The following is an 18961-nucleotide window of genomic DNA, read 5'->3' as shown; positions in this document are numbered from 1 at the left end:
CAGCTCCTACCTGGAACACTGTCATGATGGCTGCAGGGAAAGTGTCGAAGTTGGCCGACGGTGTCCCGTCAATGAAATTAAACCTGGAAGTGGAATCAGCAGGGCATAAATGAGCTGGAGTGCTGCCACCTCTCTTGCACTTAGGATTTCTCCACTTCGAGGAAGGTCTCCTGAGCGTTTGGTGCTGGAATCTGAAAGCTACCCTGGCCAGAGAGACCCACACAGCCCAGAGATACCTGCCAGAGCAGGGTATGGGAGAGGTACCACTGTCAGCATCGGGGCGAGGGGCAAGTTTTCTTAAACACCTAAGAGGGCTCTAACACCAAGAAATTCCTTTTCCCTAGGCTTAAAACCTACCTGCCTCCAAACAACTGCATTCCCAGCAGAGCGAAGACTACAATGAAGAGGAAGAGGAGGAAGAGCAGGCTGATAATAGACTTCATGGAGCTCATCAGCGAGACTACCAAATTCCTCAGGGATGCCCAGTACCTAGAAAACAGAGACAGTGCTGGAGCACCTGCAGTGGTGCTAACAGGAGAGCAGGAGCGATTGGATCTGGGCTGCAGGCAAAGACCAAGGCAGAGGGTGACAGGCACGGACAGTTGGTACATACTTGGTTATTTTAAATATTCGCAGGAGACGAAGGGCTCGTAGGACACTGATCCCAAACGAGGTTCCTGGTCTGAAGATAGCCCAAACCACTTCAAAGATACTTCCCACTGTAACCTGAGAAGCAGACAGAGCCGTGAGTCAAAGACAGGCTCAGGATGGGCTGTTGCAGGAAACCTGCAAGTGCCTGAAGATGAAGCACCCACAACCCTGACCAGAACCTGCTGTCTCAGCCTGGCACTGGCAGCCTATCCCAGCAGAAAGGGTTCCCGTGCCCGCTGCAAAGGGACCATCCTGCTCTTCCCCTTGATGCCTTGCACTGCAGATACCTGCCAAACACCTCCCTCCCCACCCACAGCATCTCTGGGGCTGCTTACTCCGCAGTCGAAGCAGTTGAAGGAAGAATGGAAGTAAAGGCGTGGCCCCATCCCGTACATCTTTAAGGACATCTCCAGGAGGAAGAGCCCAAGAAACAGGAACTCTGCATAGTCTGAAAGAGAAAACCCAGATGTGCTACCCTTGGGGCACGGAGCTGTGAGGAGCATCCTGCGCATGCACCTGCCAGTAGCCCACACAGCGCATCGCAGAGACGGGACGAGGAGCACAGCGCTTCCCCCAGCTCTCTCAGACCAGAGTATGGGATGAGGGAAGCTTCTTTGTGAGGAACCAAATCGTGTGTAACAGGGCACCAGCCCTACAGGTTAATCTTTCAGGGTAGGTGGACTAATGTCCCAGGGGTCTGAGAAGATCAGAGATGACCAGCATGGAGCAGAGCAGCCCTTTAGCATTACACAAAGGTGGCTGAAGCATCTGCGAAGATATTAACCACACGACACCGTAGGGGAAGATTAGCAACCTGGATTTAAATTATCGCACGGCTGGAACTTGGCCAGGGTAGCCGAGCCAAACAGCCAAAAGCCAGGGAAAAGCTTTTCCAGCTATTCCATGAACATTAGCAGGCAAGAGTCTGGCTCTTCACCTTGTCCAAAAGATGCTTCTCACCACGACCAGCTGCCGTTCCACACCCTGGCATGCTGGGAACCTGGCAGGCCTGACTGTGCTAATGCAAATTTGGGCAAGCCCAGTGCTTGACAGGGACATTTTGAAGGTGAGTAAGAATAGCGTGGCTGAGAAAGCAGCACTGTCCCTCCTGCAGCAGCTCAGGAGTAACACACGGCTGCCACGGGGTTGATGAAGCTGCTCTGCAGTTAGCACCATGCAAGAATAGACAGGGGTGTGCTGCCTTTGAGACCTGTCCTTGTGCTATGGCCCATGGTGGGCTGGGGGATGCTCCAATGACTGGTCTCAGACTTGAGATCTCCACACTACGCTCTGCACCAAAACTTTAACCAGAGGGTCCTCCCATGACCGGTTCCATCCCTGCAAACTCACATCTTTCCAGCAACTGCTCGTGGACACCCGAAGATGGATCTCCAGCAAGCTTTCCATCACCACTATTCCTAGTTCTAGGATAAACCCAGCTGAGGCCTGCGGTCTGCTTCCTTCTCTCTTGACAAACACATTGGAACTGAAGGCCAAGAGGCCAGTAAAACTCCTCCATGTTTGCCCACGGGGCTGAGACAGCCATCAGTGGCCAAGGGCAAATCTGAATTAAATGGCCATACACAGTCCTTTTTTTCATCAACAGTGGATGTAACTCAGGTTGTTCCCCACTCAGCTCCATCACCACCGTGACTCTGGTGGAATTGACCCCCACAAGCCCTGCGGCAGGGAGCAAGGGGACCCTGCAACCTCCGGACACTGGAGATAAAAAGATTGCAGGAGGATTTGCCTGTCCACACAGGTCTGTCACACCTACACAAAGCCCAGGGACTCACAGAGGAAGTGTGTGAGCCAGGCTGGCTGGTTGTGATGGACGATGGCCACACAGGCAGTGTTGAGAGCCACCAGGCTCAAGACGATCCAGTAGAAGACCTGGGATTTCACCATATGACGAACGGAGATGCGCAGGAGTCGCTCCTTGTGCCGTAAGTAGGAGGCTCCATCTACTCTGGCTCCTTTGAGTCCTGAGTGACTCAAAGGGTTACCTAAGGGAAAAGAGCAGGGAGAAGGAGTTGGGCGCTCCAGTCATGGTAAGAGAAGGAGTTGGGTGCTCCAGCCTTCCCTGCAACATGAGATTGGACAGACAGCTCACAGACGCGGCTCTTAGGGCACATGACTTATCCAGACAGTTTTTCTGTGGCAGAGGGGAAAGTGATGGCAGATCCGTGACAGTCTCCACATGATAGGTGCACCCCTAGCAACTCAAGAAGCTAGGAAAGATTTTGGTCAAGTAAACTCCAAAATACACTAACCCAAGGTTGGGTGAAGAGGTCTTCTCTGCGCCAGCCTCCGCTCACCCACGGAGGAGATATCGACACAGTGCTCATCACTCGAGTCACGGTTCATGGCATCTGTCCGGTTCCTTTTGATGGTGGCTCGCCTGAGCACTGCGAAGACAAGAGGAATGGGTGCTGGAGCCACAGTAGCCCAACTCTGTCAGTAGCCAGTGTGGACAAAGACCTGGTGATCAGTACTTAGCTACCTCTGGTCTGGTAACAGGATGGAGATACCCAAGTGACGCTAACCTAGAGCTATCACTTGTGTGGGACCAGACACCTCCCGGCTTCCACATTCCCTCAGGGGTTATGCAGTCAATCCACCTCCCTACATCCCTCTCTTGGGCTGCAGACCCCGGTGCGGCAGCCCAGACCTCCCATCACAGCTGGAGCTGCAGGCAGGCAGCAGGAAGGGCAGACAGATTTTTAGGCAGGGCATAACTTCTCTTACCTTCTAAGGCTGAGGTCCCAGAATTTTTGTTCTCTTCAGCCAGCATGACTTCCTCTATGCAAAACACACAGTTCAGTATCAGCAAACAAGACATTGTTGGCTGAGCACATCAGACCTCACCACGCTGTACCTAAGCGCTTTGCCCAGCTTGGAGGTGGTTGCTTTAGGCTGCAAATTCTTGTCAAGCATTGGTTAAGCGTTCAAAAGCAGATACTGGAGGGTGGCAGGTGGTAGCTACCACTCATTGTAGCAGAAAGAAAAATTACTTGTAATCTACCCTTTCTCCTCCACTGTGATTAACCCCACGAAAGAAGTTGAACAGCACAGACAGGTCTGGGGCTTAACATCCCAATCCATGACCAAAGCTGAGGCTGGGGCTCAGAGGTCATTTCAAGCTACACACTCTTTTTCAAGTCTGAACACTTAATGAAAGTGTACGTCTTCTCTTCCCAGAGATGAATGTTCTGGCCTGATCCCCGTGAGGGGCAAGCATGGACACAGACTGTGATAGCTCAGGGACCAGCACCTATGGGCTGTTGTGTCTGGCTGGGTGTCAGCAGGAAGCCTGGAAACCTCTACCACCCTCAGCCCTTTCCCAGGTCCAGGAGCCCTGAGGTGGGAACAAGTGAGCGTGTCCCCTCCAGACTGCTCCATGAACACCTCTAGCTAGAAAACCGCTGTCACTTCACCGCTCTACTTGCCAAACACCCATAAGTCCAGGAGACTCTAGCAAACATCAAGAGAAAGGAAATCATCACAGAGCAAAGCTCACAGCTATGATGCTCACAGCCTCCCCTGGAGTTGTAATGTGCCTCATGTTCAAAATATGAAAGTTTCATGCCCCAGAATGTGATGTTTCATCAGCTGTTAGCAATGTCTTTGCCTGCAGCCTAGTTGGACCGTTACACCCTCTGGAGCCAAGCTCATCCATGCATTCAACGCCACCGTAAGAGCACCCATGCAACTGGAGGGTTGCACAGGGTGATGCTCACGCATCCCTTCCCATCCCCAGTGCTCTGCAGGACACCCTGCACTCCCCCAAGAGCTCCCCTGGCCTCTCAGCCTTTACCCGCTTTGTCTATCCAGGCCCGGTAGCCGTTGAGCTCCCGCTCGATCTGCTGCTGGCGCCGCAACTTCATGAAGGCTCGGCGGTTCTCCACTCGCTCGCGCTCTTTGGCAAACTCCCTGGGGAAGGGCAGAGGAAGCTGATGAGGGCACGGCTGGTTGTGTAACAGGGTACGCAGGAGGCTGGGGGCACCACAGGGGCAGGAGGGGAGGCAGGGACCAAGGGCGAGCACAAGCCAAGGGCTACGGGAGCATGTTGGGGCCGTGCTTGACCATCCCCAGCCAAAGCACGGCCAGGGGATGGACGAACGATCAGAGAGGATGAGAGGCCTCTTTGCAGGAGGAAAGGTGTGGATGCAGGTGAGCAATCGCTCTGCTTCGTCACTCAGCCTTGCATGCCTCATCTGGGAGCCGCTGCCACTCAAGGAGGATGCTCCCACAGAATCACTAGGTCGGAAAAGACCCCCAGGATCATCGAGTCCAACCACTCCTATCTGCCACTAAACCGTGGCCCTGAGCACCTCGTCCACACATCTTTTAAACACCTCTAGGGATGGTAACTCAACCCCCTCCCTGGGCAGCCTGTTCCAGTATCCAATGACCCTTTCCATGAAAAATTATTTTCTGATGTCCAGCCTGAACCTCCCCTGGCAGAGCTTGAGGCCATTAAGTGCCTCCTTGTCCCTCATCAGGAAAGAAAAACTGGGCATCACAAGGAGACAAGGGGATGGAGAAGGGCAGGTTCTGCCCCTGCCTTCACCACCTTTTCCTCTGAACTCCTTCTCCTTCTAGCCTCTCCTTGGAGGGTTTTCCTAGGACTTGAGACCTCCCTGTTGTCCTTCTCTGCACTTCAGTGTCTCACACGAACTGTTCAGACACTAGAGTCCACAGAAGGGGAACAGCTCAGCACCACATCAAGCAGGAGGGCAGGGAGGGCCACGTGGACTCTGTGCAGGCAAGGAAGGGCAAGGCAAATACTGAGCAACACGGGCCAGAGCTAACGTTGTGCCCACTGCTCATGCAGCCCCTAACACACATGATGCGCAGATGTACTGGTGTCCATGCGCTCACACACACCATCACAAACACGCTCCTTGGTACATAATAAATATAATTTCACCTGTAGCCCAGCCCAGAGCTGTGCAAAGACGAGCTGGGGCTACATACACTTTCTCAAGTGGAGCTAAGACACAAGATTGCACTGGTAAGCACGTTGTCCCTTCTGGTGTGCACACACTCATGGCCATACACAGAACGTCCATGCAGGCTGCCTTCCCGAAGGCAGAGGTTTTCACTCACCCTGTATGAAGCAGCACCCAAAGCCCTAAGCATGTGTGCAAAGGCCACCACATACAGGGAAACAGAAATATTTGGCAGGCAACACAGGAGTGGCAATGCAGACAACCTCCCACCCACGCCACAGGTGATAAGTGAGACAACACAGCCGGACCTGCTTCTGGGAGGTCCCATGCCACAAGCTTGCACACACCACATACCTGCGGCATCTCCAACTACACGTTATACCTCTATTAACCACATCTGCAAACAAGGAGCATCCCTCACACCAGACATTCTCCCAGCACACCCTTCCTTCCTTGCAACAACATAGAATCATAGAAGAACCAGGTTGGAAGAGACCCACCAGATCCAACCATTCCTATCAATCACTAACCCATGTCCCTCAGCACCTCATCCACCCATCCCTTAAACCCCTCCAGGGAAGGGGACTCAACCCCCTCCCTGGGCAGCCTCTGACAGGGACCAATCACCCTTTCCGTGAAAAATTTTTTCCTAATGTCCAGCCTGAACCTCCCCTGGTGGAGCTTGAGGCCACTCCCTCTCATCCTGTCCCCTGTCCCTTGGGAGAAGAGCCCAGCTCCCTCCTCTCCACAACCTCCTTTCAGGTAGTTGGAGAGAGCAATGGGGTCTCCCCTCAGCCTCCTCTTCTCCAGGATAAACACCCCCAGCTCTCTCAGCCGCTCCTCACAAGGCCTGTTCTCCAGCCCCTTCCCCAGCTTCGTTGCTCTTCTCTGGACTTGCTCCACAGCCTCAACATCCTTCATCACAGAGACACGGTCTGTTGGCTGCAGCTCCACATCCCATGGCTGAGCCCCATCATGCACAAAGCCCAAGCTGCACAGAAGATCCATCCCATGCCCTCAGCCCCCTCCCAGTCCCAATGTTCTCCCAGTTAAGTGCGATTGAGAATAACAAATGGGATCGTTCTCTCTGCAAGACAAACGCCTCTCGCGCTGGAGACTAGTAGCGACCCCCAACCTAATATATATATATATATATATTCAAAAGCACTGAAAGAATTGGTCTGTCTGCTGCAGAAAGAGTTCAAGAGCATTACCCTAGCTGAGCTATTACAGCCTTAATGCTGTGTGGGCTTTGGCGTGCGCGTGCGTGCGTGTGTGTGTGTGTCTGTTTGTGTGAAAAGCCCTGAATGTTCCCTGCATCTCTTGTTTAATATCCCCAGACAATTCAAGCATTTTTAATTCCACCCCAGGAAGGTGAAGTTTCCTGCCGCTCTGGCATTAAGCATCAAATGACTCTCCCCCTCCATCGCTGGCTTTCAGACTGAAATGAGACTTTCCTCCTAGGGCAGGGAAGGGGGAGAGAACAAAAGACAAGAAAGAGAAAAGCAGCCTAAGTGGAAGGAAGAAGGGTGGGAGGGGATGGGGGAGAAGGAAGGGCCTCCCACAGCCAGCGGCAAAATGCACTCTCAGTTTTGGGCACGCCATGCCAACCCCCGCCTTGCTCTAGCTGGAGGAAAGGCAGAACCTTTTTGGCTGTGCCATCACCCCCCACAAGCCTTTGTCTGTTAGCAAATTGGGATGTCGAGAAATGAGAAGGTGCCACCTGCAGCCAGGGTTAGAGGGGAAGCTGCCTCTCTCCCTCTGGCTTGGTCCACTGGTCCTCCCATGCACTGAACCTCTGCCCCACGGGCCGTAACCCCAAGCCACACAGCTCCTCAGCAGAATCTTTGCTACCCACACCCTGTAGATATGTTCTGCGACCAGGACCACCTGGAAAGCTTCCCCTGATTTACACCAGCTGGCTATCTGGCCCCCTCCACCACCTCCTTCCAGCCTCTCCTTGCTGCTTGGTGAGAGAAGCCATCATCTCATGTCCACGATGAAACCCAGAAGGACCAGCTGAACCTCCAATCGTCTTTTCCCAGAGGAGGGAATGGAAGCATCTTTTCCAGGGCTCCTCTCATCAAGCACCACTTCCCTCCACCCAACTGTTTGCTCAGAGCCCTAATTTGCAAGAAGCTGCTGCCACACGCATGCAGGGACAAGGTCTGTGCAGCTGAGGCAACGTCTCTGAGGGAGACACTTCCCACATGCTTGATCCCTAATGGAGCTTAATTGCTTTTGTCCATTAGAAGGAGGACAGGGTGGCAGAGAGGGGAAAAAAGAAAAAAAGAAAGTTAAACTGAACTTAATGAATTATTACATTTCAAGAGACACGTTACCGAGCAGGGCAGCAGCGGGGGCTGGTGACATCTGAGAGTGGGTAGGCGATGCTGACAGATCAAGGATTGCTCAGAGCCAATTTGCAGCAGCGGGTAGAGATAATACTGTATGTGAGTGAGAACAGGGCCAGCGCTGGTGACTGACAGCCGCTTGGGAAGGCTCCAAGTCACAGGCAGGGCGGCATCGCATTGCCAGGAGAGCCAGGCGCCTGCCTCCCATTGAAGGGCTCTGCTCCCTGCCACGTTTGGGTTACATTGCCAAGTTTTGCCTTGCAAGGAGCCCAGGGCTTGGTGCTGCCCCATGAGGTCCCCGTGTAGGAGCTCAGGGGGACCCCAGCAGAAAGCACGACCCCCACCGGTAACACCTCTGCTTGTCCACCTGTTCTCCCAGCGCCTCCAGCATGAAAACAGCCACCCATGGCAGCTGAGCTCTGCTCGTGTTTGACCTTGTGTCATTGCAGCCCTTCTCCATCCAGCCCTGTCAGGCTGGAGGCACGCGGCAAGCAGTGGAGGCGAGCGCTGAAGGTCGTGGTGGGAGCTGGGGAGCCCTGTGCCATCTGTCCTCCTGCACATGAGGGCACCATCCATCCGCACGCCATGCCCGGCCTGACGGGGTGATGGGAGCACAGATGGTTTGCTCCTCCTCTGCCTGCAAATTCTCCTCTATACCCTTGGCATTCTTCTCATGCGGCCTGAAAGCATCTCCGCTCTCAGAGACCTTGGGGGACAGCACCACACTCAGCCACCTTCCTCCCCAGGCCCCTACGCCCTCACTCGCACCTGGGCAGTGATACTTTTACTCTATTGGTGCGCTCTTCTCAAAGGACTGGAGAGCCCAGGTCTGGTTTTAATGGGAGAACCCATGTGGAAGCATCCAGGTTGAAAATGGGGCCACTTTTTTTAAAAAAAAAAAAACCAAACAAACTGGGGGAAAAAAATAACACAAAAAAACCCCCACACCCAAAACACCCCCAACCACAAGAAAATCAACAACTAAAACCAGTTAAGAAAAATAAAATATCACAGATAATGCAACTCACTTCTCTCCTTTTAGAGCTTCTTTGAGTTGGAGTGGGCATATAGTACAGGTGACATCAATATTGTGGCTTCCATGCTTTGAAACAACAAGCCAACACTTTTCAAACCCATCAATTCATCACCTTTTCCATCATTAAAGATGCCTCCAACAAACCAGTTACCAAGCGAGCCTTAAAATGACATGAGGCAGCAAAAACGATGGGATACAAAGAAGAGAAATACTGGATTACAAAAAAAATTCAGTGGAGGGAAGATGTGTTTCATAGGTCTGCTTTGAAGAAGGCCACATGTTTTTTGGATAAGGGTAATCGCTTGATTTAAGTTTAACTGAATTGCCAAAAGAAGTCAGGGAAGATTCAGGGTCAGGTTGAATGGGGCTCTGAGCAACATGATTGAGTTGAAAATGTCCCTGCTTATTGCAAGGGAGTTGGAGTAGACAACCTTTAAGGGTCCCTTCCAATCCAAACCGTACCATTTTATGATTCTAAGATTCCTTAATGAACCTGGACTGTTTCAACGAAGTCTTCCCATCAAGTGCTAACTGGGGAAAAGAAAGAATACAAAAAAAAATAAATAAGGAAAACATCCTATTTCTTGTACTCCCTGTTAGCAGTGGCCATTAGCTTTTGATGACCCCCGTGTATTTCAGTGAGTGTTACGTGTTCACCACGTTGTGCAAAAGCTGCAGCAAGAAGCGGAGCACACAGCTGACGATGCTAAAGAGAACGAGTTTATGGAGCACCAGCAGACCCACGAGTTGGGGAATGAAAAGCTGACAAGCTGTTGGTGACATCGAATTGTAAAATGGGAAAGAGCTAAGAGATACCAGCCCTGAGATTACCCATTACATCACTGTCCCATTTAAGAAGAGGCAAATGCTGATGGTTACCTTCGACCTCAGAAAAAAACCTGTGATTTAAATCAGATTTTCTGATAGGTACTTGCTGCTGTCTGTCACTTCTACCAAGTCCTAAAGGCGGTTGTATAAGCTAGGACTGATACTAAGCAGCGTGAACAATTCAGAAAGACCTCATCATGCTAGTTTGCGTTGATGCTCCATGCTAAGAGGGGAAGAGAACAAAAACAGCAAAAGAAGGGAAAGGCAACGACGACATGAAGACATAAGGAGAAGGCAGTCCAACTGGGTAAGTGTCTCTACAAGTTGGGAGACGACAGAGGCACTCCAGGTGAGGAACCACCAGAAGCAAAGTCAAGACTCCCAACACCAAAGAGCTCCTTTTTTAAGCCACTGCCTCAAAGAGAGATGGGCCGTTGCGGCTCCATGTACGACCCAAAGCAGCAGCAATGAGGTCACCCTTGGCCAGCTCTGTTACCGAAAGTTTCGGGTCCCAGTTCTGGGGAGCTTTGAAGATGAAGTTCTATAATTCAAATAACTGCCATTTGATGGAAAGTCAGAACAGCAATGGAGACGCTGAAACAACTCAAAGCGATGAGAAACACAAGATCTCAGACTTTGCATCTGCTGCTGAGGAACACATTCCACTGAACAGCAAGGACTCTAAATACCTCCCCCGTCCTCTCCCGTAATCCTCATTTCTTGTCTACAGTTAGCTTCAGTCAAGAGGTTCTTGTTGATCTGAAAGCAAGCACACCCATTGCTTGGGAAGATCATAGAATCATAGAATCACCAGGTTGGAAGAGACCCATCGGATCATCGAGTCCAACCATTCCTATCAACCACTAAACCATGTCCCTCAGCACCTCGTCCACCCGTCCCTTAAACCCCTCTAGGGAAGGGGACTCAACCCCGTCCCTGGGCAGCCTGTTCCAGTGCCCGATGACCCCTTCCATGAAAAATTTTTTCCTAATGTCCAGCCTGAACCTCCCCTGGTGGAGCTTGAGGCCATTCCCTCTTGTCCTGTCCCCTGCCACTTGGGAGAAGAGGCCAACTCCCTCCAAGATGTTTGGGAATCAGCTGCACCTTGCCGCAAAACCCGTCCCTCCCCACCGCATCAGAGGAAAGATGCCAGTCCAGCCTCTGTATTTCAGGGTGGGATCAGCCCCTCTCCTCTCATTTCAAAAATATGACGTTCTCCATTATCAATGTGAGAAAAGCAGGCGTGGATGCTTGCTCAGGGTTCAGCTCAACCCTGCTGTGACCTTTAAAAAAGAAACAGGTTTTCTGCGACACTGGGGCTGGGTCCAGAGCAGCCAGCAGTTTGGAGAGCTTATTGCTTTGAAGTAGAGAGAAATAAATGTCAAAGAGGACAAGTATCACCCGAAGAAAGGAGACACCAACATTCCAGTTGTAGCAGCTCGGTTTCAAGGCTTTTTCCAAGGGTAGCAATGCCGGGGTGAGCATCTCTGTTCCCCCCTGCTTAGAGAACCCTGCGGGCTGCAATGCTGCACTGAAGACAGCACAGCACGGCCAACTTGTGCTGCAAGAAGAGAGGAGACAGAGGGTCTGGTAGCCCCAGCAGCAAGCAACAGAGACAGAAGCTCTGGATTCTATTTTGCTCTTATCAGGCAAGGCTGGTAGGAGCAGCGCAGCTTCGCTGCTTCAAGAGCCCCGGGCTTTGTTCGCAATCACTCCCACTGGCTCATGCAGTGCTGGGAAAACGTCACCCCTCCCCTTCCCTCCTATGCTCTAGTTTTTATCCCCTGTAAGCCGAGAACAATTTTATAGTCCCCCCTTTGCAAGTGGCAGAGATCTGCAGATGAAAGGTGTGCAGCCAGTACTGCAGGTGAGTTACAGCACAGAAAAAAAATCACTGCTTTTCAACATTTCATCGCGTTAACTTCCCAGAAACTTCCAAACACTCTAATTTACGCCTTCAGCACACAAATACAATGAATTCAGAACCAACCATCAAGCGCGAAACCCACAATGCAGCTGCTAGATATGTTACTCTGCCACTGCAAAACAAACAAACAGCCGCCTACGATGTACAAGGAACTGATAACACTACGTGATTCATTTGGGGCGTCCTGTCTACTTCACCCCCTTGCAAGGATGGAGGTGGTCATGGAGGAACTGGGCATCTCCAAAGCCACCCCCCAAGTCAAAGAGCTGTCATCAGATGATGGAAATTACAACAAGCTGGGAAAAAAACAACTCCAAAAGCAATCTGTAAGCAAGAGGTATCTGCCGCATGCTTTGTTGAGAGGATCAAAAATGAGTCTTTTTACTCATCGTCCTCAGACAACAGGCAGTCCACAGTGCAGATATGCAAGGAGGCATGAGTAAGAGCAAATTTGAAGCAGTTGAGACATGCTGGCAAATAATTTGCGAAGAGAAATCAAAGGGGAGGTCACCGAGTCGCCTCTTTGTTGTGTATTTTTCTAATCCTGTCCGGCTGGCTGCAAGACGAGCCATTGTTCCCGGTACCACCGGAGGACACGGCGCAGCAGACGCACGTGTCTATTGTCAGGCAGCTTGTTTGCAGTAGGCTTGGAGTCTCTCCGCAGAAAGGTGGTACAGCAGAGCAAGGAAGAGAGGCACTCATTGAATATGGATGCCCACCTGGCTGCTGAATATAGATGAAGAACTCAAACGCTCCTTTGCTTCACTTATGTTCAAATACCACACTGATGACACAAGAGCTTCCCCAGAACAAAGCAACAAGCATGGCCATTTCTAGCCAAGCGTGGCCCAACCAACATGCATCCCACGACACTTCTGGGGGACCTGGCAGGAGGCATCACCGCCCACCCTCCCCATTATATCCACATCCCTATTCAAAAGTGGTTCCAGCTACCAAATCCCCAAGGACAGAATGGGCACAGATATTTTACATCTCATCTGAGCCACTCCTAGAGATGCTACAACCGTTAAGAGCAACGATGCTTCCAGAATCATAGAATCATCAAATTGGAAGAGACCCACCGGATCATCGAGTCCAACCATTCCCATCAATCACTAAAAACCATGTCCCTCAGCACCTCGTCCACCCGTGCCTTAAACACCTCCAGGGAAGGTGACTCAACCACCTCCCTGGGCAGCCGCACTTCCAATGCAATATTTCTCAGGCATGGTCGCTGGCATCTCGCTATCAACATCTTGCTATCAACTCATGTTCTCCTCACAAGCCTTCCTGCACAGTAGAAACACCTCTCCCTACTTTCCCCTCCACAAACCACCTACCTCCAAGACATCAATCGTCTTCCCAGCATTTCTGGCTTCCAACCACCTGATCCAGCTCAAACACACAGAGCCCAAGCTTGGCGTAGAGCTGGTACCCCTCCCCCCAACAACACCACCTCCATTGAAAATGTACACTTGTTCCTTCAACGTCCTTATTATTAATTGCTATAAAACTTAATTTTATTCATCGTTTGTTATGCCTCAAAATTGGATGGGAAAAAAAAAATCAAATTAAGTGAAGTGAAAAGATTTCAGAGATGGTACAGAAGGCTCCTGAAGGAGCTGAAGAAAACTCTCCGGAGACTGGGAACACAGCGTTAACCCAGCCTGAAAGAAAGAAGATCTTAAGACAAAGAAATCTTGCCAAATTGATCCTTTAATTATAACATTAGTCTTTTCTTTCAAAGGCTTAGTGCAAGAGCTGGGGGTGGGGGGCAGAAAAGACTTAAAGGGAGAAAAGACTTAACATCACCAGGATGAGTGGAAGCAATTAGGAGGATTTAAATTACTCTCTTGTTTGGTACAAGGTAGATGGATTTCATTTTCCTTGCCGTTGTGCTCAACTTCTTGCCCTGCCATCAGCTTTAAGAGGTCTTCTTGACAAACCCGAGGACCCAGCCTTCCTAGGTTGAACAGCATCCCCTTCCATGGAGCACGTGCTCAGCTGTTGCTGCAGATCACAAATACCAGTGATCACAGCTAATTTGTCGCTCTGGAAAGGGCTGGAAGTACAAGACTGGATAGGGGAATGGAGTTCACCAGGGCTCCAGGTCTACTTCAACAGGAAGATGTGCTACAATGAATGGAGAAGGGCTTTACTACAGGGGATGAGAAAAAGGAGAGAGGATTCAAAACACAGCTTGTATGGTCTCAGAAACTCCACATGACTCCTCAGCAATATTCGTTCAAGCACGGCTTATTTTTTTATCTTCACTTTTTCATCTTCTTGATCACAGTGACAAGCTAGACACGAGCCATCTTCTTTGCGGGAGGGACAAAGCAGGCAGGAGCACTGGCTTGGACAGGACCAGTGGTGAGCTGGGGTTGTTTAGCCTGGAGAAGAGGAGGCTGAGGGGAGACCTCATTGCTCTCTCCAACTACCTGAAAGGAGGTTGTGGAGAGGAGGGAGCTGGGCTCTTCTCCCAAGGGACAGGGGACAGGACGAGAGGGAATGGCCTCAAGCTCTGCCAGGGGAGGTTTAGGCTGGACATTAGGAAAAAATTCTTCACGGAAAGGGCCATTGGTCCCTGTCCGAGGCTGCCCAGGGAGGGGGTTGAGTCACCTTCCCTGGAGGGGTTTAAGGGACGGGTGGACGAGGTGCTGAGGGACATGGGTTAGTGATTGATAGGAATGGTTGGACTCGATGATCCAGTGGGTCTCTTCCAACTTGGTTATTCTATGATTCTATATCGACTGGCATGGCACTACTGCTGCTGTGGCCCCGTGCACGCCGCAGGTGGTGGGGACTGAGCAGCACAGCTTTTATCTGGTCTCTTCTGCTCTGGAGATGGAGGATGAGCACACAGATCCAAATTGTTTTAAATGAGAAACAACTGAACAACAAGAATTTGCAAATCTCTGGTATGGGGCACACTCAACTTTTGTACCCCCCGACTCAAAGCCAACCAACCACAGGAGGAGGTCCTATCCAACCGACCACAGGAGGTCCCATCCACCTCTCCTACCCATTCGACAGCAGAGGTGGCTGCAGCATCCAACCCTTTCTCTGCACAACAGCGTTTCTCCCTAAGAAGGGGCACAGAGCTGCAGGTGCATCCTGCCCCACGGCAACAGGGCACTGCCTTCCACCAGCCTCAGGCCACAGGACGGCAGCAACCAACACTTGATGAGTCTCAGCATCTTCCTGAGCTCTCAAATCCACCAGCTGCCACATGGCAGAAAATAGGGCATTTCAGCTGATGCTCTATCTTCGCTCGCTCCCACTGACTCTCTTCTGCCAGGATTATTTCAGTAGCTTGTGTAGCTTTAAAAGCTGAGCAGTCACATCTCCCTGGGCTTCATACCTGCTCTCAAAGAGGAACAGGGCCAATATTTTTTTTTTCCTTCCTACTTTCAGTTAGGATTAATTGATCCATAATTGCACCCATAGAGAGGGAAAGTTAATAGACACAGTAATAAATGCCAAAGCCTCAGAAGGAATGGCTCACCAAGCCCCTGCCTGGAGGGACTCCATCTCCTCTTATTAGCTTTGCATGAAATTCCAGTGCATGTGTACATGTTAGTATTTAGAGAGAAAAATCGAGGAGCCTCAGTATGATGGAAATCATTTCTTTTCCTCTCCCACATACTTTGTGCTTAGGAGCAGATGGATCCAGGCTGTTTACATCACGGAGGTCATGCCTCAGCTTAACAGTTGGAGAAGTGACTGTTGGGAGAGATGCGCATCGCAACCAGAAGATTGCTAAATCTGGGCTCTGGCAAACTTCTGATGGTGGCAAGTTAAACATACAAATGTCCTCCTGCAGCCTCTTCACATTCAGGACCCGCCTTGCGCGTTTGATTGTTTCCCTGAAGAAAATCGCTGCTGAAACGAGAGCGGAGAGGCAGCTCTACAGGAGCTCATGAGCACAAACTTTGAGAAGGCAGCTAGAAATCCCAAGCAGACCTTGTTATTCACTGGTGCAGATGGTGCAGTTTGCAAGCAACGTGGGTCCAGGTTTCTGCAAGCAAGCTACCAGGACTCGCCACTCACTGCTCCACCCTGGGTTAGCAGAGCAACTGTGATTTCAGCTAGCCTGGCACAGCTGCCTGCCTTCCCCAGATCAGTGCTGTAATGCCAGGGAAAGGTTTCCTTCCCAAGGAGGTGTTTCCATGGAGCTCATCCCCCAAGTGACCTCCTTCCAGCTCAGCCCAGCCGTGGGGCGCGCAGAGGGATCCAGCCAGACCCTGGCTGCTCATCTAGCTCAGCAGCAGGGCAAAGGAAATGTCACCCTTCCCCTTCTGCAGCAAGGTCAAGTGCTCTCTTCTGGCACAAGAGGATTGCGAGAGTGTTAAAAACAATAAAACCTAAGCAAGCAAAGCAAAGAACGAAGCCCTCTTCATTGCACTCAAGGACGTACATTGTTGTGAGGCAGAAGTACCTTCTCCTGCCTCGCACCTCTCTGCAGCTCCAGCCTTAGCGAGAGGATGCTTCACCACCGCCGCGCTGCTGCATCCACCGAGCCGCAGGGGATGCCTGTGCCTGTGGACGGGCAAGAGGGCACGTGCGGTGGCCTTGTCATCGGGTGGTAGAGCCCAGCTCGCTGTCTCTGCTCACCTCACTCAGCCCTCCGGGGAGCTGAGCAGTCACACTTCTCCCTAGGTATCTGGCACGCCATGAGTGCATCTCCATTGCCAATTAGGCCACCCACCCACTTGCATCCTTCCCCAATACAAACCCTATTAGCGATAAACAAACAGTCGAAATGCCAGCCGGCGCCTGGGAAGAGCCCTAGACAACCGCATCCAATTCAGGGAGCACGGGAACAGCCGCCTCGTGCAGTCCCAGTGCAGGCAAGCATGGACAAGGACACTAGCTTGGGCATCCCACCAGCCACCTCATGGTTCCTCCTGCCGGTGTCTGGCTTGCAGACCAGAGTTATGCTACCCTGGCACCAAAAGCGTGGTGTCCACACAACACACCACGTTGGCACATTCAATGCTGCAACAAGGGGCTTTTCCAGCTATCTAGCCCTGAGCTTCCTAATGTCCCTCCTCTGAATTTTTTTTGCAGGAAAGCTCCCACTTGATGCTGACGTCCATCTGGACTTTGCTCAATCTCTCAACCTGGATGTGGCATAACAAATGAAAAAGCTACGCAACACTGCTTGGATGACTTCATCCTCCACCAGAGCTCCCTCTCTGCAGGGTAGCATGAAGCTCTTCCTGCAGCCTGGCTCCAGAGCCCCAGCTCTCAGTCGGACTCCAGACTGAGAGCAGGGGAAATTCAACACTCACACTGCTGCTCCAGAAGCCCTCATGAAACCACTACCAATCACACCTGAACTCACAGGGACACTTAGGACAGGGACAGATTACCAGGAGCAGTCTCCACATTGATCCTTGCATCTAATGGCTTTCTAGCTGGTCAAACCAGTGTTACTGTGGCTTTTTTTTGGGGGGGGAAGGACTTCTTACTGCATACAGGGTCCCCATTGCCGCCTGCAGCAAAGGCAGAGGAGCCCGCATCCCCCTCCCGAAGCAGGAGAGGACACAATCTCCCCATGCACCAACCCTTGCCAGCAGTTGAGGATGTGCTGACAGAACCACGTTTTATTGTCATGGAGACGAGAAGCCTTTTTCTCCCCAAGCTCAGCTTAACGACTTGGATTAAAACCTCCTTTCCCATGGGAAGAGCAGAACAGGGACAGCTGCGTTGTGTCTATGTCTCCAGCTTCTCCACATGGACATCAGGCACCCCGATCCCAACCAGTGTGCATCCCCCACTGGTGCCAGGTACATCCTCCTAAGTCACCACATCACTTCTACGCATGTCTCAAATCCATCCCACCCCATGCCCACCACAGTCCATCATCAAGCAAACACACACCCTGCTATAAACACATCCCAGACTCCAACACGTTTCCATAAGGCTCCCCCACACCTGCCCCTTCTAGCAGGTCCCAAGCAGCCACAAGATCAACACTGACCATTCTTCGCGGGTGACCAAAGCCACGAGCTCTTCAGCAAAGTGAAGCAAAGAGGACACATATTCAATACTGCCCCTTTCTCAGCTCCCCAGGGAGCGAAGGAGCCGAGCAGAACCAGGGAGCAATCCCTCGCTGTGGGGCAGGCAGGGATCCACGAGACAAGGGAACCAGGTACTGGGGTCCTGGGGGGCACAGTGGTACTGGGGGCTCCACCTTCAGGCTCAGAGATACGGGAGAGGCACGGCCAGGAGGAGAAGGATGGTGTCTTGCTTACCCTGACAGCACTCCCAGGACAAGGTTGAGGACAAAGAAGGATCCAATGATGATGAGAGGGATGAAGTACAGCCAGTTCCAGGTGGCTCCTAAGGCATCATTGGTCTGGAGGGGAAAAGAAACAACGCGTGATGGTACATTCAACACCAGCAGCCAGGGCAGAGGGAGGATGCGTTAGCTCAGGAACGGTGGTGACTCTCTCTCCGGGCTGACCACACCAGGCATCTCAGGGTGATGCAGCTAAGCCCATCGAGCCTTGACAGGCACCAGGCAGGTGGCTATGCAGGCAGGCATGGCCAGATAGGGCCTCCTGGTAAGCCTCAGTGTCCCATGGCATCCTGTCCCAGCCATGCTCTTCTCTACAGCCTCCAGCCCTCGTCAGGCAGGACCATACTCCTCTGCCTCCTCCTGCAGGTACAGAGGACTTGTTGGACGTTGGTCCAGTCTCTCAGTGATTGGTAGGTGGTGGTGCAGGGCTGTGCAGCCCAAAATCATGGGGATGAGGGCACAGGGGCCACCTTGAAGAGTGTCTCCCTCAGCAGTAACGGTGCCAGTTAAAAGGGTAAGATTTATGAGGTGCCCTGGCGCCAGGGAAGCTGCCAGCTGAAGAAGAAGCAGCCAGTGCTTGTCCTTCCACATACAGGTGGGAAAGGGACTGGTGTGGACAAGCCCCACACCTTCACATGAGCATTTTGCTGACAGCATCACTGGTAATAAATCGCGGACACTCTTCCGTCCTGGGTGCGTTACCCCAGCACCAAGATGCTGAGAGCAGAGGGGAGCTCTAACCATAGGGCAAAGCCCAGCAGCTAAAAAGGCTGCTGGCAAAACCTGCTTAATAGCTCCAGACACTTATTCAGTGAGGCTTTTAACAAAGCAGTGCCCCTCTGTACCTCGCAGCCACTTCCCAGGCCCCATTTGTCCTCCAGTTTCAGGCATGGCACACAT

The 18961-nt window shown here is 51.8% G+C and overlaps 1 protein-coding gene across 1 annotated transcript in view; it reads right to left on the bottom strand.

Moving 5' to 3' along the window:
- The window catches only part of CACNA1E (calcium voltage-gated channel subunit alpha1 E), a 137816-nt gene that overhangs the window by 44290 nt on the left and 74565 nt on the right, over window positions 1-18961 (bottom strand). The window contains exons 9-17 of the mRNA XM_069862676.1: window positions 18015-18118; window positions 4469-4584; window positions 3400-3453; window positions 2925-3059; window positions 2448-2657; window positions 987-1099; window positions 614-726; window positions 358-489; window positions 11-83 (exon numbers count right to left, since the gene is read on the bottom strand). Of these exons, the coding sequence (XP_069718777.1) occupies window positions 11-83; window positions 358-489; window positions 614-726; window positions 987-1099; window positions 2448-2657; window positions 2925-3059; window positions 3400-3453; window positions 4469-4584; window positions 18015-18118 (1050 nt within the window). The remainder of the gene's footprint in view (window positions 1-10; window positions 84-357; window positions 490-613; window positions 727-986; window positions 1100-2447; window positions 2658-2924; window positions 3060-3399; window positions 3454-4468; window positions 4585-18014; window positions 18119-18961) is intronic.

The sequence above is a fragment of the Phaenicophaeus curvirostris genome, chromosome 8 (assembly GCF_032191515.1).
Source record: "Phaenicophaeus curvirostris isolate KB17595 chromosome 8, BPBGC_Pcur_1.0, whole genome shotgun sequence".
NCBI lineage: Eukaryota > Metazoa > Chordata > Aves > Cuculiformes > Cuculidae > Phaenicophaeus > Phaenicophaeus curvirostris.
The sequence above is the reverse complement of the archived record's forward strand: the minus strand, read 5'-3'. Positions and strand labels throughout refer to the sequence as shown.